Source organism: Stegostoma tigrinum, chromosome 2 (assembly GCF_030684315.1).
Source record: "Stegostoma tigrinum isolate sSteTig4 chromosome 2, sSteTig4.hap1, whole genome shotgun sequence".
Classification (NCBI taxonomy): Eukaryota; Metazoa; Chordata; class Chondrichthyes; order Orectolobiformes; family Stegostomatidae; genus Stegostoma; species Stegostoma tigrinum.
The window spans coordinates 38,882,405-38,906,365 of record NC_081355.1 but is presented as its reverse complement, the minus strand read 5'-3'; the positions used below and the strand labels follow the sequence as shown (position 1 = coordinate 38,906,365).

General features: G+C 40.8%; 1 protein-coding gene and 1 long non-coding RNA gene across 8 annotated transcripts in view; one reads left to right on the top strand and one right to left on the bottom strand.

The window, feature by feature from the left end:
- mcur1 (mitochondrial calcium uniporter regulator 1) overlaps positions 1 to 18,572 on the bottom strand; it is a 65,213-nt gene extending 46,641 nt beyond the window's left edge. For 5 of the 6 annotated variants that reach the window (XR_007250161.2, XR_007250163.2, XR_009447057.1 and 2 more), the window contains exons 1-3: positions 18,331 to 18,572; positions 13,797 to 13,916; positions 3,814 to 3,917 (exon numbers count right to left, since the gene is read on the bottom strand). Coding sequence is in view for 2 of the 6 variants with exons in the window: in XM_059653555.1 (XP_059509538.1) it covers positions 3,814 to 3,917; positions 13,797 to 13,916; positions 18,331 to 18,547 (441 nt within the window). In the remaining 4 variants the exon portion in view is untranslated. Of the gene's footprint in view, positions 1 to 3,813; positions 3,918 to 4,140; positions 5,283 to 13,796; positions 13,917 to 18,330 lie in introns of those variants that run through there. The other variant, XR_009447058.1, reaches the window with a different exon arrangement.
- A 59-nt stretch (positions 18,573 to 18,631) lies between these two features.
- Positions 18,632 to 23,961, top strand: part of LOC125448159 (uncharacterized) — a 39,452-nt gene continuing 34,122 nt past the window's right edge. For both annotated transcript variants that reach the window (XR_007246656.2, XR_007246657.2), the window contains exons 1-2: positions 18,632 to 18,710; positions 22,115 to 22,204. This is a non-coding gene — a long non-coding RNA (uncharacterized LOC125448159). The remainder of the gene's footprint in view (positions 18,711 to 22,114; positions 22,205 to 23,961) is intronic.

Sequence of the window (23,961 nt, the reverse complement as noted above, 5' to 3'; positions counted from 1 at the left end):
CGCCTTCATTGTTCAGACCTTTAAGTATAGGAGTTGGGGTGCTATGTTGAAGTTGTACAGGACATTAGTGAGGCCTTTTCTGAAGTACTATATCCAGTTCTGGTCTCCCCGTTATAAGAAGGATATTAACAAGCTGGAGAGGGTTCAGAATAGATTTACCAGGATGTTGCTGGGAGTGAATGGCTCGAGTTACAAGGAGAGGCTGCATAGGCTGGGACTTTTTCACTGGAGTGCAGAAGGTTGAGAGGTGACCTTGAAGAGGTTCACAAAGTAACATGGAGTAGGGTGTGGGATTTCAAGACTAGGGAGTACATTAAGATAGGAAGAGGAAGATGTAAAAAAAATACAGGAGGTACAATTCTTTTACACAGTAACTTGTTCCTGTGTGGAATGAACTTCCTGAAGATGTGGTGGACGTGGGTACAGTTACAATATTCAGGTAAGTACGTGAAGAAATGTTTGGAGGGGTATGTGCCAAGTGCAGGTTGGAGGGATTAGTTTAGTTTAGTTTGGGATTACGGTCAGCATAGGCTGGTTGAACCACAGGGTCTGCTTCCACGCTGAATGATCCAATGACTCCACCAGATAATTATTTTCACTTTAACAAAGTAACTCCTTTATAGGTGCATAATTCACTATATTTGGGAGATGGCTTTACTTTTTCAGGACAACTAAATTAAAATACAGTAAACTGTTCAACAGCTACTCCATCATACCAATACCAAAATTTGGTGGATGTTTCAGCTTCCTAATATCATTTCAATTTTTCGTCAATATCTGGAAGCTGACTAAGTTTTGTTGTTTAAAATTGAGTGACTAAAGCTTACAAAATGCAGATGAACAGATTTAAAGGACAACTTATATGCAGTTGGCATTTTTTTTTCTTCTTTATTTATTCACGGGAAGAGGGCATCACTGGCTAGGCAGCTTCTATTGTCCATTCCTAATTGCCCAGAAGGCAGTTAAGAGTCCACCACATTGCTGTGGGTCTGGAGTCACATGTAGGCCAGACCAGGAAAGGATGGCAGTTTCCTTTCCTAAAGGACATTAGTGAACCAGATGGGCTTTTCCTGACACATCAGCAATTAATTCACAGTCATCGTTAGATTCTTAATTCCAGATATTTATCGAAATCACATTCCACCACCTGCCATGGCAGGATTCGAACCCAGGTCACCAGAACGTTATCTGAATCTCTGGATTAACAGTCCAGTGAAAAATACCATTAGGTCATCACCTCCCCGCTAACTACTGACGGTAGGCATGCTGCAGTTGCTGAGTACTTTAAAATAGGAATTGCTAAAGAAAGAAAATCACTTCTTTATGATTTAAGTAGGTTTTCTCTCCAGCATAACAGGAGAAAATTTGTCTATCAAAACACAAATAGCAAACTAAGGGCTAATTCCCCTTTCAGATGCTTGTATTACAGATTTGTACTGCAAGGACCACTGGTTAAACATGTCAATTCAGTCAAAGAAAGCAAGGGAGGGAAAATAAAAGTGTATTCAACAGCAGGTGAAACTATTAGATTATACTATAAATATCTGGAGCTACAATCAACGGGTGGAGTGTGGGTAAAATGTTTGTTTTAATTATGTGACATTGCATATTAACAGTAACTATTATAGGACCATTGTATTTCAACAATAAATGAATAACTAAGGCATAATATTGAAACACTAGCTTGGGACTCAAGACAAAACAAAAAAAAACCAAATTTCAAAGGGAACAGCAATCAATCTTGCATGAGAAATGTAGAGTGGTGATTGATTGGCAAGTGGATTCTGATGAGTGAGCCAGTGTCATGGAGAATGCACCAGGAAACCGTTACTCCAAACCTTTAAAATTTAAATAAAGGAACTCAACTTTGATTGGTCAAGACAAAACAGAAGGAATTGAGATTTACAGTAAACATATACAGCTGAAGAGCTATCAACAGCACAGATGCGATGCTATGAAAGGCAAGTTTGTATTGTAATTCAAATTATTATTGCAGCCGGATGGGCCACTCAAAATTGCAGAATTGGATAAAGCATGCTGGGAACTTGCACCAATCATTAGCCGAAATGTCCAGATAAAAGACAGTGAAATAAACAAACTACACACCCAGACAGGTAAGCTGCAACTCAGATAGCACAATACACAATTGACTAAGCCCATTTACCAGGACACCAGGAAACAGCAAGCTGTTCCAGAACAAGGGGACATCTCACTCTTATCTGAGAGACCTACCTGACTTACACGCCCCTGACACTTTTAGAAATGGAGGACCAAAGACCACCCCACCATCCGCAATGGCACCACCTCATTGGGTCCAGTCAATCGGGGGCTCAATTCCCAATTGATTCATTGGTGGGAATAGAAGAACCTCCTAAAGGGGTGTGGAAGCTTCCAAGGATAAAAATCGTCACAACAGCATCCTTGGGACTGGTAAGCTAACTCCAACCATTGCAAGAAGAGGCACCCCTGGGATTACTGTGAGTGCAAGTCCAGGCGGCCATCACCATGTGGATCAAGGCCAAGGTGTAGTGTGATGTTTGATCATTTCAAGTTAAGTCAAAATACAATATATAGACTTAGTTTTACAGTATTGTCAGATCTTTTGTTTTAATTGTTAGTTTATAACATAATTGTTACGACAGTATTAATTGAGCTTTTGTCATCAAAGATCATTTCCTATTACTATCAAGAGTCAACTCAGTCCTTTGCAGGATATCTGAGCTAAACACACTGTGTTAAGTGCAACATGACATACTCTGGTTGTAGAAACAAGAACATTACAGCTCAAATTAAGCCTCTCAGCAATGAACAACACACAGATTCTTAGCACTGTTCTGAACTAAGTTTGGAAATCACCACAGAAAATAATGTAACAGTTGCCAAGATACCCAAAAGCCAGACTGGTTTATGCTAGCTTCATTGTCAGTTTATCATAAGTGTCTGAAATTTTTCAGAACATAAGTCTGTGACACAAAAGCACTGTAGTTTAAAAATAACCAGCTCAATTCAGTGTTAATAATGGTCTGCAAGGAGCTTTTTAAAAAAAGTGGTAATTTGCTCAGGTGGTTGCATAGCTAGTTTATGCTGCACAGTAATGTCAACAATGTAGTTTCAATTCTAGTACCAACTCAGGTCACCATGAAGGCCCCACCCTTTCATGCTACAACATACCTGAGACATGGTGACCGTCACACTAGCCTCAACGTTAGTCATTTCCCTTCAAATCAGAGAACAGTGGGTGGTCCTCTGGAACTATGAGATTTTTAGTTCTACCTCATATATTTTTAAAAGTACATTCAAGAATACTAAAACATGAAATTTCCACAACTTTTTGGTTTGGAGGTGCATGCATTTCATAGACATGAATGGTAGGACTAAAAATTTAGTGATTAAAGAAACATAACCAGTCTATTTTTAAAGACTTTATAAAAAGACTAACTTCAGCATCAAGTTTGACTAACAGAGAATGTCGTCTTATACTCAGGTATTATAAGTCCACTGATTAAATTGCAAACCTGCAAAATGGTGCAGTACCTTTTGCTGCTTGCAGAGTAAAGTATCACATTTCAGCTTTCATCCAACAATTAAGAAAACGTCTCTTTACATACTATACGATGAGCAAACACAAACAGAAAACCCTGGAGCTAGTCAGACAACATCCACCAGGAAGATACAAGGCAGTCAATAATTGTACTCACTGTATATTCCTGTCAGATGCTGACTGACCTGCTGAGTCACTCCAATATTTTCTTAAATTGCTTCATCTTCATTAGCTGCAGAATTTTGCTTTTTGATTCACTGGGGTTGTCTTACTTGTTGAATCTTGGTTGCCATATCCTTATACATAATTTCCATACTGGAGTTCATGACTCTCATTAGTACAGCTACCACAACTTCTGACTGCTTAGTGCTGAAACCTACAAAAACAACAGCAGGAAAGTGTGTTACCACGAAAGTCTGATTTAGTCAAAGGTAATGTAAAATGTAATCAGAGTTGTGAAACAGCAGTGGACCATAAAATTAACAGAAGCTTCCAGAAATAAAACTCATCTTTCCTGATGATGCTTTCATAAAATAATCTTCAATTTTATCCACAAATCCATAATTCTGAAAAGTGCCGATACTAAAATTGTTTCTTACCAAAATTTAACCTCCCAGCTGGCACGCATGAATGTTTTCTCTGTTCTCTTATTTCAAGCACAGCATTTTTAGTCAGTTTAATGCAACACCTTCTCTGACGCTGAGGCATTTAAATGGCAACCATCCTCTCCATTAACTACATGACTGATTTTAAATCTCCTTTTCTTTTGACCATCTGGGTTAGAGACAGCTGCCTTTAAGTCCAACACTTGATTTAGATAGCAACTTTGCCTGGCTCAGCATGAAAATTATAGTACAAAAGCTCTCAATGCAGTACAGCCTTTTCCATGGTTTTTACAGTCTTGTATTCATTTGTTAGGCTTTAACATACTATTAAAGACCCTACTGTTGCCATTTATATGGCCTTACCCACAGCATCCCATCCTCAAAATTGCCTCCAATGGATACAAACCTGCTTAAGTTGCATCTAACCACAGTGAAACTAGTTAGGGAAAGTACCATTCGACCAGTGACCATATTAAGCCCATCTTAATTTATTTTTGTGACTTTACTAGCCAACTGCATACAAAATGGCTTGATGGCAGGAGACAGAGGGTAGTGACAGACAGTTGTTTGTCACACAGGAGACCCATGACCAGCAGTGTGCTGTAAGATTGTGCTATGTCCACTGTTGTTCATCATTAATATAAACAATTCAGATGAAAATACTGGAGGTGTAGTAGGAACTGCCGATGCTGGAGAATGAGATAACATGGTGTGAAGCTGGATGAACACAGCAGGCCAAGCAGCATCAGAGAAGGAAAGCTGATGTTTCGGGCCTAGACCGTTCTTCAGAATATAGGAAGTATTGGTTAATAAATTTGCGAAGACACCAACGTTGGTGGTATAGTCGACAGTGAAGAATGTTATCTAAGCGTACAATGTGATCTTGATTAACTGGCCAATGAGCCAGGAATGGCAGATGGAGTTTAAATTCAGATAAATGTGAAGTGTTGCAGTTTGCTAAGACAAACCAGTGCAGTACAGAGCCCTGGAGAGTGTTGTCGAAGAGGTAACTAGGCACACAGTTCCTTGTAAATGGCATCACAAGTAGACGTGAGAGAGACACTCTCATCTGCCTAGCTGAACTCGTCCTCACACTCAACAACTTCTCTTTTGACTCCTCCCACTTCCTACAGACTAAGGGGGTGGCCATGGGCACCCGCATGGGCCCCAGCTATGCCTGCCTCTTTGTAGGTTACGTGGAACAGTCCCTCTTCCACACCTACACAGGCCCCAAACCCCACCTCTTCCTCCGGTACATTGATGACTGTATCGGCGCCGCCTCTTGCTCCCCAGAGGAGCTCGAACAGTTCATCCACTTCACCAACACCTTCCACCCCAACCTTCAGTTCACCTGGGCCATCTCCAGCACATCCCTCACCTTCCTGGAACTCTCAGTCTCCATCTCAGGCAACCAGCTTGTAACTGATGTCCATTTCAAGCCCACCGACTCCCACAGCTACCTAGAATACACCTCCTCCCACCCACCCTCCTGCAAAAATTCCATCCCCTATTCCCAATTCCTCCACCTCCGCCGCATCTGCTCCCACGATAAGACATTCCACTCCCGCACATCCCAGATGTCCAAGTTCTTTAAGGACCGCAACTTCCCCCCCCAGTGATCGAGAACGCCCTTGACCGCGTCTCCCGTATTTTCCGCAACACATCCCTCACACCCCGCCCCCGCCACAACCGCCCCAAGAGGATCCCCCTCGTTCTCACCCTACCAACCTCCGGATACAACGCATTATCCTCCGACACTTCCGCCATTTACAATCCGACCCCACCACCCAAGACATTTTTCCAACCCCTCCCCTGTCTGCTTTCCGGAGAGACCACTCTCTCCGTGACTCCCTTGTTCGCTCCACACTGCCCTCCAACCCCACCACACCCGGCACCTTCCCCTGCAACCGCAGGAAATGCTACACTTGTCCCCACACCTCCTCCCTCACCCCCATCCCAGGCCCCAAGATGACATTCCACATTAAGCAGAGGTTCACCTGCACATCTGCCAATGTGGTATACTGCATCCACTGTACCCGGTGCGGCTTCCTCCACATTGGGGAAACCAAGCGGAGGCTTGGGGACCGCTTTGCAGAACACCTCCGCTCAGTTCGCAACAAACAACTGCACCTCCCAGTCGCAAACCATTTCCACTCCCCCTCCCATTCTCTAGATGACATGTCCATCATGGGCCTCCTGCACTGCCACAATCATGCCACCCGAAGGTTGCAGGAACAGCAACTCATATTCCGCCTGGGAACCCTGCAGCCATATGGTATCAATGTGGACTTCACCAGTTTCAAAATCTCCCCTTCCCCTACTGCATCCCTAAACCAGCCCAGTTCGTCCCCTCCCCCCACTGCACCACACAACCAGCCCAGCTCTTCCCCCCCACCCAATGCATCCCAAAACCAGTCCAACCTGTCTCTGCCTCCCTAACCGGTTCTTCCTCTCACCCATCTCTTCCTCCCACCCCAAGCCGCACCCCCAGCTACCTACTAACCTCATCCCACTTCCTTGACCTGTCCGTCTTCCCTGGACTGACCTATCCCCTCCCTACCTCCCCACCTACACTCTCTCCACCTATCTTCTTTACTCTCCATCTTCAGTCCGCCTCCCCCTCTCTCCCTATTTATTCCAGTTCCCTCTCCCCATCCCCCTCTCTGATGAAGGGTCTAGGCCCGAAACGTCAGCTTTTGTGATCCTGAGATGCTGCTTGGCCTGCTGTGTTCATCCAGCCTCACATTTTATTATCTCACAAGTAGACATGGTGGGTTTGGTATATTTGGCTTTAGGTGGTCAAAGCATGAATATAGGAGTTGGGACATCATGTCACAGCTGTACAAGATATTGGCAAGGCCACATTTGGAGTACTGCATACAACTCTGGTTGCCCTTCTATAGGAAGGGTATTATTAAACTAGAGAGAGTGCAAAAGAAAGTTAAAGATGTTACTGAGACTGGAAGATTTGATTCATAAGGAGAGGTTGGATAGGCTGGATCATTTTTTCCCTGGAGCGTGGGAGGCTGAGGGATGACCTTATAGAGGTTTATAAAGCATGATTGGCATAAATAAGGTGACTAGCCAAGGCCTTTTCAACAGGGTAGGGGAGTTCAAAACTAGAGGGCTAGGTATAAACTAAGAGCGGCAACTATTTTTCCACAGAAGGTGGTGTGTATATGGAAAGAGCTGCCCAAGGACATGGTAGTGGCAGGTACAATTAGACATTCAAAAAGACATTTGGACAGGAAGAGTTTAGACGGATACGAGCCAAACACAGATAAATGGGAACCGAAAGATCTGTGGATGCTATAAATCAGATCAAAAACAGAAGTTGCTAGAAAAGCTCAGCAGGTTTGGCAGCATCTGTGAAGAACTGATGGTAGCTGGGAAAATCTCACTTTATATGCAGAAAAAAAGGGAGGGGTACACGGTCAGGAATAAATGATAGGATAGAGCCCAGAGAGAGAGAGTGCACTTGAATAGACAAGGAGTTAATAATGATCTGGCTAGCAGGGTGAATAGTTGTTAGTAGGGACTGTTAGTGACTAAGACCAAGTAGTGTGTAATGGCAGGCTGTGATAACGAGGCCTAGTGTATAGGGTAGGGGACTAGGGCATGGTAGAGTTTAGGCCTGAAAATTATTGAACTGTACACAGAGTTTGGAGAACTGCAGGGTCCCCAAGTAGAAAAACGAGGTATTGTTCTTCCAACTTGCACTGAGCTTCGCTGGAACACGGCAGCAAGCCAGAAACAGTGGTGACCAGGGAACAGGGTAGGGCTGAGTTAGTGGCAGGCAATGGAACATAGAACATAGAACATAGAACAGTACAGCATAGAACAGGCCCTTCAGCCCACAATGTTGTGCCGACCATTGATCCTCATGTATGCACCCTCAAATTTCTGTGACCATATACATGTCCAGCAGTCTCTTAAATGACCCCAATGACCTTGCTTCCACAACTGCTGCTGGCAACGCATTCCATGCTCCCACAACTCTCTGCGTAAAGAACCTGCCTCTGACATCCCCTCTATACTTTCCTCCAAACAGCTTAAAACTATGACCCCTCGTGCTAGCCATTTCTGCCCTGGGAAATAGTCTCTGGCTATCAACTCTATCTATGCCTCTCATTATCTTGTATACCTCAATTAGGTCCCCTCTCCTCCTCCTTTTCTCCAATGAAAAGAGACCGAGCTCAGTCAACCTCTCTTCTTAAGATAAGCCCTCCAGTCCAGGCAGCATCCTGGTAAACCTCCTCTGAACCCTCTCCAAAGCATCCACATCTTTCCTATAATAGGGCGCCCAGAACTGGATGCAGTATTCCAAGTGCGGTCTAACCAAAGTTTTATATGGATAGCTTGGTCTTTTTTGCAAGCAGAACATAGATGTCAATCAGTTTATGCTTCATTTCCCTAATGTGGAGCAGACAACATTGTTAGCAGTGATGCAGTAGACCAGATTCTGGGAAATGCAGGTACATTTTGGGCCTGTCTATACTGGGGAAGGTGGTGGTAAATGGGCAGGTGGTGTACCTGTATAACAAAGTGTGGAGCTGGATGAACACAGCAGGCCAAGCAGCATCTCAGGAGCACAAAAGCTGACGTTTCGGGCTTAGACCCTTTGTACCTGTGTCAGTTGCAGGGGAAGTTGCTGTGGTGGTGGTAGTAGTGAGGGGGAGGGGGGGGGGGTGTGAACGAAGAGTGGACCGAGATGGCCACTGCAGAAGGTGGACAAGGGAGGGGAGAGAAATGGAAATTGTCTGATGGTGGCATCTTGATGGCGTTGGCAGAAGTGGCTTCTGATGATTTTCTGGACACGGATGGTAGGTGACAACAAGGGGAACTGTTGTGGAAGGGAAGGGGTGAGGACGGAGGTGCGGGAGACAGGCCAGACCAGGTTTAAGACCCTATCGACAACAGTGCTGGGGATTTGCCAGTTGAGGAAGAAGGTAGACATTTCGGAGGCTCCCTTGTTGAAGTTTGCCTCATCACTTGAACAGGCAAGTGGACTAGTTCAGTTTAGTTGGCATGGATGAGTAGGGACCAGGGATCTGTTTCTGTGCTGTATGACTCTAGGATTCTATTAATATAGAAGATTAAAAAGATTTCACAATTTAGAATTCCCACCATGTAATGTAACTAGAGTTTTAAATAGAAAATGTAATTCATTGGCCAACGAAATGCTGGCTTAAATTGCTCAACATTATCCTGATTTCATCATATGCAACAGTATTGACTGAATATAAATTAAGCTGATATTAATCAGCGGTATAAAACAAGCCTTGATAGAATTTTGATCATCCAAGACAAATCTCTTGCATACATGGAAAACTAAGGAGGTTAACAAAAGCATAGCCAATGTATTCAGTTTTTTTTCCTTAAAACAAAAGTTGGCCATGCTAAGTTGCCCATAGTGTCAAGGGATGTGCCAGGGAAAATGCAGGGTTATAGGGATAGGAGGGAGGGTGCCACTGGGTCGGATGCTCTTCAGAAGGGTGCTGTGGTCTCGATGGGCCAAATGACTTGCTTCCTCTCAGTTATGATTCTGTGAAATAAGGAGGCAAAAAACAGTGAAAGCATAAAAGGACAAGAATACAAAGCCTTAAAACATTTCCAGTACTTTCTTGAACCACATATATTCTGTTAGAAACTTAAGATTCTCAATACTGGAGGTAAACCACATTCACCACAGCTAACTTCTCAGATACTGAAGCAGTCCACGTTCAAATGCAACAAGATCTGAACAATGTCCAAACAAGTGGCAAGTAACATTTGCACCACACAAATGCCAGGCTATGACCATCACCAGTAAAGAAATAATCTGATCACCATCCCTTGACATTCAATGGTGTTACCATCACTGAATCCCCAACTATCAACATCCTGGCAGTTATCATTGAACAGAGTCAACCAGACTCATCACATAAATACAGTGCTACAAGAGCAGTTCAGAGGCTAGGAATAGTGTGGCAAGTAATATGCCTCCTGACTCCACAAAGCCTCTCCACCATCTACAAGGCACAAGTCATGAACATGATGGAATATTCCCCACTTGCCTGGGGAACCCCAACAACACAAGAAGCTTGACACCATCCAGGACAAAGCAGCCTGCTTGATTGGCACTACATCCACAAGCATCCACTTCCTCCACCACCAATGCTGAGTAGCAGCAGTGTGAACACTACCATCTTCAAGTTCCTCTCCAAGCCACTCACCACCCTCTGTTGGAAATATATCACTGTTGCTGGGTCAAAATCCTGGCATTCCCTCCCTAATGGCATTGAGAATCAACCCACCGCAGGTGGGCTGCAGTGGTTCAAGAAGGCACCTCATTGCCACTTTCTCAAGGCCAACTAGGGGTGGGCAACAAATGTTGATTAGCCAGCAGCATCCACATCCCACAAATGAAACATGGTTGCTAAACCATTGCTGGCTGATCTCAAAGCCCCCACAGGAAAAGTCTAATTATTTTAAAGCATGATAATGTTTGAAAAGGGAATAACAATTTGAAAAATACAACAGCTTTGAAGTACATTGACTTATTCCTACTGTTATATTGAAGAATTATGCACAATTATCAAATACACAATCAAGTCACGTGTCAGGATCAATAGCAGGAGGTTCTCCTTTTTAGTTGCAAGTGAATTGTAAAAAACTGAACACTATTTATAATTGGGCGTCGTTTATTCCAACATTGGACTGAGTGAGTTTGTTACATATTTTCCAATCAACCCTACACACACACATTTCAATCATATAATCTCATGAAATATGCTACAAAAAGCAAGTTCTGATGAAGGGTCACCAGGCCTGAAACATTAAGTCTCTGTTTTTTCCTTCACAGATGCTGCCAGGCCTGCTGAGCTTTTCCAGCAACTTTGCTTTGGCTACAAAAAGCAGTTGTGGAACTTCCATTTATAGGCCACCTTTAATTTAGTAAAAAGGTTGCATGGCCTTCAGGAGCACAAGAAAAAGCTGTGATAAATTATGTGTATTTAGTGCAGACAGCACAGTGATTCAGTGGTTCAATTCAGCCCTCGGACAGCTGTCTGTGCAAACTCCACACATTCTCCCCATGCTTACGAGCATTTCCTCCCACAGTCCAAAGACATGCAGACTAGATGGACTGGCCATGCTAAATTGCCCGTAGCGTTCAGGAATGTGGGTTATAGGGGGAATGGGTCTGGTGGGATGTTCCGAGGGTCAGTGTGGACTTGTCAGACTGAAGGGCCTGCTTCCACACTGTAGAGATTCTAGGATCTCTATGAAATGCATTCCAACATAACAGGGATATGACAACACTGCTTCTTTGCATTGAGGAGAAGTTGGCCTCTGCTACACAACGGCACATAAATATCATAATGGGTAGATATCACCAGTTCTTACTGGTAACTGTCAAAACTACAAATGCCATAACACTTGCTGCAAGTAATATACTGATTTAAGGAGTGTCACTGATTACACAATAGCGTGATCAGTCCTAAATGAAAAGTGTCAGCCATAGCGTAGTAGATGAACTCCTGGGTCAGAAGCCTGCAGGTTCAGGTCCAATTCCTGGACCTTTTGTATCAAAACAAAAAATAAAGCTGAAGCTTTGGTGCAGTACTAGAGAGAGTACTGCACTATTGAAAATGTCTACCTTCAGACTAAATACTGAACTGAGCACCGTCAGCCCTGCCAGGTGAGCGTAAAGGATCCCATTACAGAATTTTAATGCAGTACAGGGGGGAAAAAAAGTCAGTGCTCTGAGCGAGAGAGAGAGAGATATATATATTCCTCAATCAACATCACAAAAACTGTTTGCAGAAGTTTGCCATCTACAATTTGACTGCCATGTTTTCAACATTACAGTAGTAACTACACAGTACATCATTAGCCAATAAGCAATTTGGAGTATCCTCTGATTATGAAAGACAAATCAATGCAAGCCTTTTTATTTGTGGATCTTGGCTCAGTGGGAGCATACTTTCCTCAGAATGAGAATTTAAAGTCAAGCATCACCCAACAAACCGAAAACACGTACCCGAGTGCAGAATTGAGGGAATGCAACAGTGATGGGGTTGCTGCCTTTTGGCTGGAATGTTAAGTCAAGGCCTTGACAACACCTTCGACTGATACAAATGATCCTATGGCATGGGAATTTGCATCTTCTGGCTGCCACTTACCCCTAGCAACATCAAAGATTATCTGGCCATGTGTCTCAACGCTATTTTTAAACCAGCTCTGTGCAAATTTATTTGACATTTCCTCTTTATTACAAAAGTGATTGCACTTCAAAAATGTTTTTCATTGTAAACTGCTTTGAGTCTCATGTAAGCTGCTAGACATAAAGTCCTTCCCATTGATACAACCACAATGCATAATAGTTTCCGATTAGTCACGAGAACAGAATGTGGAGATGTTAAACTGGGGAGGACAAAGTTAGAAGTCACATGACCTGGTGTCATGTGACTTCTGATAAGACCGGAAAACAGGTGTAGAAGTAGGCCATTCAGCAGAGTCTGCTCTACCAATCAATCAGATCATGACTGAGCTGGCAATCCTCAACTCTATTTTCCCGCCTATTTCTCTCAACCCTTCATTCTCTTATTGATTAATAATCTCTGTCTATTTGAACCTTGAATATATTTAAAAACTAGTCTCTACAGCCCTCTGCGGTAAAGAATTTCACACATTTACTCCCCTCAAGAAATTCCTCCTCAGATTACATGCTCTGGTCTAAACTTTCCCACAAGAGGAAACCACCATTCCATATCTACTGTATCAAGCCCCCTCAGATACTCATACTTTTCAATCAAGTCACCTCTTATTCTTCTAAACTCTAAAGCGTAAACTCCAAGTATGAGCCTAATCTACTCAACCTCTCGACATAAGAAAATCCTTCCATATCTGGGATCAACCTAGTCAACCTCCATGAACTGCCTCCAATGTCAGTTCCTGTCCCTGGATAAGGGCACTAAAACCATTCACGGTATTCTAGGTATGATTCATTTAGTGCTTTGTTTTGTTGTAACAGGATTTCCTTATTTAAGTATTCCATTCCTTTTTAAAAAAAACAGAAATAAAAATCTATTTGCCTTCCCGATCACCTGCTAAGCCTGCATGCAAGCATGCAGAACATATTCATATAAGGTTGGAAAATCCCATTTCTACAAAATTCTTTCGGATTCAATTTCCAAGATGCTAGTTATTTATGATTATCCAAAGTTTGGGAGTTTGCTGGGATTTCACCCTTGCAGAACATCAAGTTTATGAAATCAGTAAAGGACACATTTTACTGAAACTTTCATCCTTAACTGATCAGGGTCATTCACAAAGAATACCAAAATAAACAGAAAATGATATTTGCACTGCATAAAAAGGCAGTTCAGTAACTGATGCATTTATAGCCTGTCTAGCACAGTCTGCTTGCTAATCACACTGTCCTCATATATAACCTCATTACTTTTATTCTGGTATTTCTTACAAATTGTCCTGCTGAATGCAGGACAAAAAGCTTCAACAAAATATTTTTCTTTTCCGTTGAGAAATCCAAATCAAGTGGCCCATTTCACTTCACCAGAACACCCCATTGGAAATGCAATGGTGAAACAGAAAAACAAACTCCAGACAACTTTGCAGTAGGAAAACACAAACAAAAGCATATTTACCATAGCGTTCCAATTCACGTACTACTGCGTGAGTGTCAAAAAAGAACTTTTGACTTTCTAATGCTGGCAGATCCACTTTCTTCAAGTTATACTGCAAAGATCCTGCAGATGTGGTGAACCCTAAATTGAAATTGATACAAGATTTAGAAAAATTGTCATTGATCTTTTGAGAAATGGAAAGGACATGGCAGGAAGGAAGAGCATTCCTAGAAAACTTCATTTGACTAAAAACTATCATAACATTGCAAAGAATGATTTTCATGAAGTCTGGTCCTTTGATCAACCATTTTACCTGTTCATCTAACAGGATTGTGAAATGAAACCCAAAACAAAATCCCATTTCTAGGTGGATTCACTTTCCTACCAAATTCTTTTGGATTCAATCTGCAAGACACTTGTTATTTATGAACATCCAAAGTTTGGGAGTTTGCTGGGATTTTATCCTTGCAGGATATCAAGATTATTCATGTTAATCAGTAAAGGACACATTTTACTGAAACTTTCATCCTTAACTGATCAGGGTAATTCACAAAGAGTACCAAAATAAACAGAAAATGATATTTGCACCGCATAAAAAAGGCAGTTCAGTAACCAATGCATTTATAACCTGTCTAGGAGAGTCTGCTTGTTAATCACACTGTCTTCATTAATAGATAGGTTAATCAACAAGGGAAAGGTTGTGGGAGCCAGAAGTATTTTATACTTCCTTTTCTGGAAATTATTATTTATTTTTGGATTGACACTTACAAAAACTAAAAATCAAATTTTCTTACCTATTCAGAGGCACAAAACCTCAACAAACATTAACTGACATCAACGGATTCCATTGCCTGCATTGTCTTAAATTGCAGAATTTCTTTGGCAATCAAGTTGATCCAGTGCTACATAACCTCAGTGTCATTTTTTCCCTCTCATTTAATGTAGTCAGTTAAGTTCTTGGGCTAACTGCAGTCACAGGAATGTACTGTCTTAACAACTGAGTAAGGAGCAAAGTGGCAGTATGAAGAATGTTTTCACTAAGTCTGCATAAAATTTATAACTGTACTGCTTTAGCATAACATTCTCTTAACAATTAAATATCAGTTTTGTTCAAGTTAGCAGCATTAATTCTCAATACAAAACTACACTGCTTTTTTTGTTTAAAAGAGCATCATCTACAAAAATACTCTAAAACGTAGAATATAGGAGAACTACATTTTCAGAGCACTACCATTGATGTCCTTGCTCTCAGCCCAAGCTCCAGCTTCTGCATCTACATCCCTAAAGTTTTCTTTTCTCCTCATGTACAATGCCTCTGAAAATTTAGACTTCAGACTTTAGGCCAAGCTTTTTTGGCCACCTGCCTTGATACCTCATAGTTCAACACTACATTTTTTAATATTCCTGTGAAATACCTTGGTGTGCCAGTAATTGCAAGTTCTTGTCAAATTATTAGAAGTACAGACTGCCTGTTTCAAAAAGGTAGCAAATCTGTGTAATTTGTTACTGTTGAGATTGGTTATCAAGTATAATCACAGCCAAGATAGCTTTTAATCACTGAAGAAATGGGGTAAAGGCAGGACAGTGGAGTTGGGGATTATCAGCTCAGTCATGATCCCACTGAGTAATGGCAAAGCAGACTCAGTGGGCTGAATGGCCTACTGCTCTTGCATCTTCTGGTGTTCAAAGAGACTTAGTACTTTTCAACTGATCTGCTCAAAATTCTATTTTCAATTAATATCATGAAATATCTATCAACTGGCTATTAATTCACTTGCCATTTTCCAAATTGCCTGCCCTGTTAATGCACTTAATTAGTAAATGCATTTCAAATTCAAGCCATTTGCTGTAAAGCATTGGGTATCTTGAACACAAATCCTTTTAACCCCGGTCTAGGCTCGAAACGTCAGCTTTTGTGCTCCGAAGATGCAGCTTGGCCTGCTGTTTTCATCCAGCTCCACACTTTGTTATCTCGGTTTCTCCAGCATCTGCAGTTCTTAATATCTCTGTCACAATTACAGGACCACTTCAAAGAGGAGGTTTTCTCCAGGAATGAGCTCTTCTTTTACATCCTCTTTCATCTGCCAGAACTTCTGCAAGTTTAATTCAATACCCACCAACACTTACTTCAAAATTTGCCAATCAATACATGCAGTACTTTATCAGATCTATTTCAAATAGCATTTGAGCTCTGATGAAGAGTCATCTAGACTTGAAACGTTAGCTTGCTCTCTCTCCATGGATGCTGTCCAAGCTGCTGTGATCTCCAGCATTTGTTGTTTTTCAGCACAGATTCCAGCATCTCCAGTAATTTGCTCCGAGCATTTCAGCTCAGTTAATTACAGTTCCTGAATTCAATGTGCATCAAAAATCATAAATCAATCATAATCATCAGCATTGTGCTCTGACACATAAACTGACACAACAAAACTTGCGCAACTAAGTTATCTGTTCCAGATTCGGTCATAAGGGGTAAATGATTGTTTTATTATTCAGTGATCAACTAAACCAGCTTCTTAGAAATGTTGTGACACTAAGCTTGTGGGTCAAGAAGCATGCCCACAATGTTGTTAAAAATAAAAGGAAATTACACAACTAAAATGTTATTCACTTACGTATTTTTAATTGCAAGAAAAATATGCTTAGTTGACTGGCATGATGCTTGCTACTACTTAGACAGATTAAAACATTTACCAAAAGCCATGTGTGGTCTACAAATCCAGCTTACTGAGCCCACCCAATTCAATCCTATTTGCAAAATTTATTGTTATCCAAAGCCAGATTGCTCAGAGGTCAAGGAGTAGCCTACATTAGAGAAGTGCGTCACTGAACAAAGATTATCAAATTGAACAGTAGCTAGCCCGGAGCAGCAGGGAACATTCAAGCTCATTGACCTACATTTGAGTCAGAAATTCTGACCACTGAATAAGACAATGTGCAAGGTTTGTGTCTTCAAGCTATCAAATTTGCAGACGGTGCTAAACTAAATGGAAAAGAAAGATGTAACGAAGAAACAAGAAATTTACCTATGGATAGGACAAGTCAACTAGCTAAAGTTTTGCACATGAAGTTTAACATGGACATTTGAGGTTATCCATTTTGGTTGGGAGAACAAAGATAATTTGTTACTTAAATGGAGAGGAACTTCAGAGTGCAGAGGGATCTGGGTGTCCTCATGCACCAATCGCAGGAAACTAGTATGAAGGTATAACATGTAAGAAGGAAGGCAAATGGAATTCTGCCATGTATTGCCAAATGAATGGAGTCATATAAAAGGGAAGTTTTGCTGAAACTGTACAAAACATTAGTGAGACAGCACCTGGAGTATTGCATACAATTTTGGTTCCCTTGAGGAGAGATGCAGTTGTACTGAGGCAGATCATAGAAGATCAAGTCCAGGGATGACAGGTTTAAATAACTTACTCCCCAGAATTTACAAGAATGACAGGTAATTGAGGTATACAAAATGCTGAAGGAGATTGAAGTAGTAGACTTAGGAAGAATGTTTCCTCATAGGGTGACCTAGAATGAGAGGTCATAAATTGAGGATAAGGGTAGCAGAAGTAAGTTGTTGGCAAAAAAAATTACATCTCTCAAAAGGGTAACCAATCTGAAATTCACTATCAGTGTGGTAGGTGCTGTGACATTGAGAAAATTTAAGGAGACAAACAGATTTTTAATGAGTACTGAGCTGAAGGGTTATGGAAAGAAGGCAGAAAAGTTGAATGAAGTTGAGATTAGATCAGCCATGCACATGTTAAATGGCATAGCAAACTCAAGGGGGTAGAAGTGCCTATGCCTGCTCCAAATTCTTCTGGAAAGACGTTCACATTTTACCACCTTTATAAAAAAAAATAAATTTAGCACTAGCTAATTTCTGCATCATTGCCTATAGTTTATTAACCATGTACTTCTCATGTGTGGAAGCTTACTTACAATTAAGAAAAATTCCCATGCAGCATTAAATTATCCAGTACCATTCAACTTCTGAAAAACACTGATGTGCTATTAATGCAGTCACCACTGAAGATTTGTGTGCAGCATAGAAAGAATGACAATCCTGTCTTTCATCTTCTTTCAAAAAAACTATTTTCTTCCAAAAGGATCTACGTCCCAAAGATTAACTTGTTCGTTACAGATGCTATGAAACATGCGTGGTTTTCCCAACCTTCTCCATAATGTGCTTTGGTCGGCTCATAAAATACACAGATAATCATAATTGCTACAGTCTCCGAATTAATGTGAAGAGGTGATAAGACTACAAAATTGAACTGAACGGTGAATGCACTGAAGTTTGCAGCCTTCATCCGCGAGAGCACTTTTACTCTGCGCACACTATAAATTTTGCTAATACATACAATGACATTTTAACCCGATTTTGATCGTTCGAAATATGTTATTTCCTTTGTCTCCCTTTAAAGATGCTGTCACCCCGACCAGTTTAATTTGGATCCATTTACCTTAATTTGGTCTATCTACTTAAGTGTTTTAAAAGAGTTTCAGCAAAAGTAACTGTTATTAGTGGGCAGGAACACCCTTTTACACATCAACTCACTTCTCCTGTGCAGATCCCGGCGCTGGCTTGGCTGTAGCTTCATTCTACGGAGGAGCACCTTGATACATCCCCGCCCGAGTCGTCGTGCTGAACTGATGCTAATACCATTGCCTATGTGAGCGGTCGTAAAACAGATCCTGGATCGAGAAGCCAAATCCAACGCTGGATCCATAACCTGACAACCATGGACGAAACTTGCAGCCCTGACGACTGACATCGCTACCCTATCTTCCTATCCCTAACCGTCGCTATGACAGACGTCACCACGCTGCCTGTGCGCGCACTGACGCCTGACGCTTATTGATGATGCATGACGGCAGTGACACTTGGGTGGCGCTTCTTGGTCAACAACAATATGCGTTTATGTAGCGCTTGCGAACGTAGGTGAATCAGTTGTGTGATGTTTCTTAAAATAGGGTATCTTCGAAAAACTGAATTACGGTTAAAAGCGCGGCAGAACTGAATTAATATCATGGCAGAGTTTCTTATTAATCGCTCAAAGAAACGAAAACATCATTAAAACAAACACAGAGCTACGGATGCCGGAAACTGCAAGAAAAACGTAGAGTGCTAGAGCAACACAGCAGGTCTAGCAGTATCTGTTGAGAGAAAAAGGGTCCCGTCCCGAGACGACCTCTGATGCTGCCGGGCCTGATGTGTTCCTCCAGCTCCATACTATGTCATCTCTTGACTCATCTGCAGTTCTTACTGTCTCTGGAAACGTTAACTCTTTTTTTTCCCTCGACACATACTGCCAGACCTGCTGTGTTTCTCCAGCACTTTCCGTTTATGTCCATCATGCACAGAAGCAGCAGAAAAGGAAGCAAAATCCTAATTTCTTGAATCTGATCCACGTGTCAAAGATTTGTTCAGTCATCAAGGGTGATTAACTCTGTTCGGAAAAAAGATACTCATCAGACAGGCAAGTGCTGGAAATGCCTTTGGAGTGTGCGAGTGTTATTGTAGGGGCGGAGGAGGGGGTGTCACTGAAGCCATAAGACTGGGAAAAAGTGGTGTTAATGCGACTGAGAGTTTGGAGTTTGCAGTGTGTGCTGGCAGAATAGATCAATTGTAAGTCCTGGTGAATCAACTAAGGGGGCGAATATATCACCCAATCCAAACATGATGATACTACTTTATAGCACAAGTTTCACACGCCCCAACACACTTATTTTGCAGTGGTAATGGGAACTGCAGATGTTGGAGAATCTAAGATAACAAAATGTGGAGCTGGATGAACACAGCAGGCCAAGCAGCATCTCAGGAGCACAAAAGCTGACGTTTCGGGCCCAGACCCTTCATCAGGTTCCTGTTAACTGGCGACGAATCTGTCACAGGCAGCACATTCACATAGAGAACCATTCAGTATACTTGGGACATGGGACAAAAGGCCAAATTATGAGATTATATTGGATATTTAGGGACCTCGTCAGTTATATGAAGACCTGTGGCAGAAATATGCAACTCTGAATAGATGTCATCCTCCAATGGAGGGACAGCCAATGATGATGCAAAATAATAAGATATAATACTGAGCCAAGATAAGGAGATAATAACTCAGATGATCAAGTTTCTGGTCAAAGAGGTGGGTTTTAAGGAATGTTTTAAAGAAATGGAGAGTTATAGGGTTAGAACTTAAGAGTTTGGGCACAGACAACTTAATGATGCAACAGTTAGAATTGCGAATGTTCAAAAGGCCCGAATCAGAGAAGCGCTGATATGGAGAGTTGTAAGGCTGCAGGAAAATACAGAAATGGGGAGGTCAAGGCCAAACAGCAACTTGAAAACAAGAATGAGAATGTTATGTGTCATGTCTCTGGAACCATTACAAAGTATTCTGCAATCAGTAAATTACCTTTAGCAATATAGTCACTTGTAATTTAAGTGAAAGTGGGGGTCTGTATATGCCAATGATTGAGGAAGGTATCTATCAGGTGACTAGGAGAATTTCCTAACTTTCCTTAAATGGAACCAAGGAATTTTTTTACATTCAATTTTTAATTCTAACATCTCACCTCAAAGGATGGCAATTCTTCAATGTATTTTGTAAATACTGCACAGACTTTCAGTCACAATTGTACGGTTGGAAACTTAAAACTTTACCAATCTAAAAAGTTGACAGACTTAGAAATGTCAATGAGTTTTGGAACCTTTGGATTCTGTTCATGATTGTTTCTGAATTCTGAAACATTGAAGTAGGAACAGGGAATTGAAGCCCTTAAACCTGTTCAGTTATTTAATGGCAGATCTGCAATTTACCCATATTAATTTTACTTCCTTTAATATTCTTCCCAATCTAGTTTCTAGAGAGAGCAAGCTCCAGATTTCCGCTATCCATGCTTTGCTTGAAAATGTGTTTTCAAACATCACTTGAATATATTAGTTCTAATTTTGAGATTACACCCCCTCATTCTGAACTCCTCTGCCAAACCAAATAGTTTCTCTCTCATTCCGACTCCTTTCAGCACCTTAAACATCTTGATTTGTTCAACACATATATTCTCAAAGAAATAACAACTCTTCTACAAGCACAAGCAGAAATTGCTGGAAAAACTCAGCAGTTTGGCAGCATCTATGAAGAGGAATCAGCGTTGACGTTTCAGGTCCAGTGACCATTCTTCAGAACTTCTGGAGTATTTTTTCCAGCAATTTCTGTTTTTATTTCTGATTTCTAGCATCTGCAGTTCATTCAGTTTCTTATTTAGTAACAACTCTTTTATCCCAGATATCTGTTCTGCATTTCCTCTAAGGGCAGCACATAATTCCTGAGGTGTGGTCCAGAATCAAATGCAGTATCCTAAATGTAGTCCAGTCAGAGCTTTATACTATTGTAACATAACTTCCATTCATTTGTACGTAAGACTGTTGATCATTGTATTAGCAGCTTTAGTTGTTTTTATACCTCCTTACCAGTGTTGTGATTTATTTGCCTGAACCCTAATTCTTACTGCTCCTCCACAATTACTAGTTTTTCATCATTTAGAAAATCATCTTCTGTTTCATTCTTGGATTTAAATAGATCGTTTGCAGTTCCCTAGGTTGAACACTGTCAGAATTTTGCCTTCTCGTTTGAACAGTAACTCCATTCCTTGAAAGCTCTTGCAACATGTAAAACTTCTGTTCTTATTTGGCATCAAAGTCGAAATTACATATTATATTGACAATATTGGGGAATAGAATATTTCAGACATAACCATTTTCCTTGATTAGCTCCTCAGTCATTTAAATGTAGAATATTACAAACACTCGGGTAAATTCAACTCATCCATATCTGCTTATTTTCTTTGATGTGGAGGTGCCGGTGTTGAACTGGGTAGTACAAGGCCGAAGTCACACAACACCAGCTTCTAGTCCAACGGATTTATTTAAAATCAAAAGCTTTTGGAATGTGCTGAAGGAGCAGTGCTCAAAAAGCTTGTGGTATCATATAAACCTGTTGGACTATAACCTGGTTTTGTGTGACTTCTAGCCATATCATCTTTGAGGCATACAACACATTGTATAATTTTCTGATTACATATCGTTTGTTATCGTCAAGTATGTTACATGCTAAATTTATCTTTTTAAAAAATATTTCTATTATCATGTTTATTTTATGCTGAATAGGAGATTCACTTCCGGTCTGCAATAGTTACCTATTTTAGTGCCCTGTGTTCTGTGTTAGCAGTCAAATCCCTTTCCATGGCCTTCAGCATGTTATTCAATGAAAGAATGATGCAATGCACTGTCTGAGATATTATTTTTAGAATAAAACATTAAATCTGGGCATCATTTGTATTCTCAGATCAACAAAAATGGTCCAGAGCCACTGTTTGAGAAAATAAGCAATGAGTTCTCCTGTTGTTCTGGTTAGCCTTAATCGTTAAGTAACATTGTAAGTATCATTTTATCATTGTGTGTAAATTTGTTTCTCCATCTCCTACATTACAATAGCATGTACACCTGCAAAATTCTTTATTAGTTGTAGGAAATCCTCATCCTTCTCACCTTCATTTTGTACTTGTAACTTTTCTTTCAACAATTCAGAGGTTGTGTCTTTTCAGTCATCTTTCCTTATGCAGTTGTATCGGCCCACATCTCCATTTGTAAATCTGGGTGGTTGACTTTCACACAAACCAATTCCTCAGCTCATTGATATTATTTCCATCAAGTATTGTTCGATTATGCTGTATAAAGTTATTCTTGGGCAAAATACTTTAATTAACTTATTGAAATTTTTAATGAATGCTGCTTTAGACTCATTTCCGCATGCTCCTGACCATAAATGTTATTTCCTCTGATCTAAGATTCATTCTGTGCCCCTGGCCCAGACAGTTCCTATTTGTTATCCATGACAATTTTGATACCTTCTACAATTTGAATGATATCATGTTCTTTGGCCCATTTGATTTCATTTTACTCCATACAGCCATAATTTCTTTTTGATCTTCTGTCTGCTGAATGTTCTCCAGTTCATCTGTTTCTTTGTTTTACACCAACTCAACATTGTCACCCTTCTATATCATGTTTCACTTCCCTCTTTTTGAACAACTTCTCTTAATTCCATTCACTTCCTGAGAGAAAAGCTGCCTTCTCTCAAATCTGCAGAGCTCTTGATTTCACCCTTCTTTGAGCAGTTTATCGAGAACACTTGTTTTGTTCCAGTTTTCCTCCAACTATGACCTCCTGAATATGTCTCATTATGCTTCTAATTCTCAACTGTTCTTCATAATCATGTGGTCATCTCTGACTCTTCCCTTTCTGAGTTTTACTCTTTTTTTTCCTGTGGCATTATAAATAGTTGTTTGTTGGTGCTGGGAAAAAAGACACACTTTGTCAAAGCTTTTCAGTTTGCACTGAACAGGACAATTCACAAGAAATATCAAAGTACATTTGAATCTGCAGCTGCATGTAAGAATTTACTTACACTTCTCAATGGGCTTCATCCTGTGTTCAATGTCAGCTTTTTAAATGGAGCTGTCAAATGAGTACTATTTCTTTGACATTCTACCAGAGGCTGACCTTCACTGGCCATTATATCCATTTGGATTCCTATTGTTCCAATGCTGTAAAACAGACCTTGGCAGCCTACTATATAGGGCCTGAATCATTAGTTCACCATGCAAGTTTGATACTGAAATAGGGTGTATCAATGCCATCCTGCAATGTAATGCATACCCTGCATAGATCACTTCCCTCTCTGTTTGTTCAGCCTACCTCAGATGGGGTATGTAAGAAGTTTGGGAAACAGATGAAACTAGCTGTTTCATGCTGCTACTATGCATTCTAACTTCCTGTTGTCACAATTTTCTGATCACTCCTTTATTCCAAAATTAGAGATTTGATATGTCAATAATTCCTATATAATTTTGCAGCTTTTACAACATAGGTTATGTCCACTAGATGGTACAATAGACTAAGTTCTTGAAACCCATTGTCATTCTATATACTAAAAAAACTAACCTAATTTTATGACTGTGAGCAAAGTTAAAGGCAATCCACTACCATAAAATATAAATACAATAAGTGAAGTTCTTTTAATAATACTCTAAAATATTTCGGTTTCTTGTTTGAAATCTAAATCCTGGTTACTGGTGAGACCAATTCTAACATCCAACCTAAATTCTATTGTTCGCAACAGTGATCACTGTC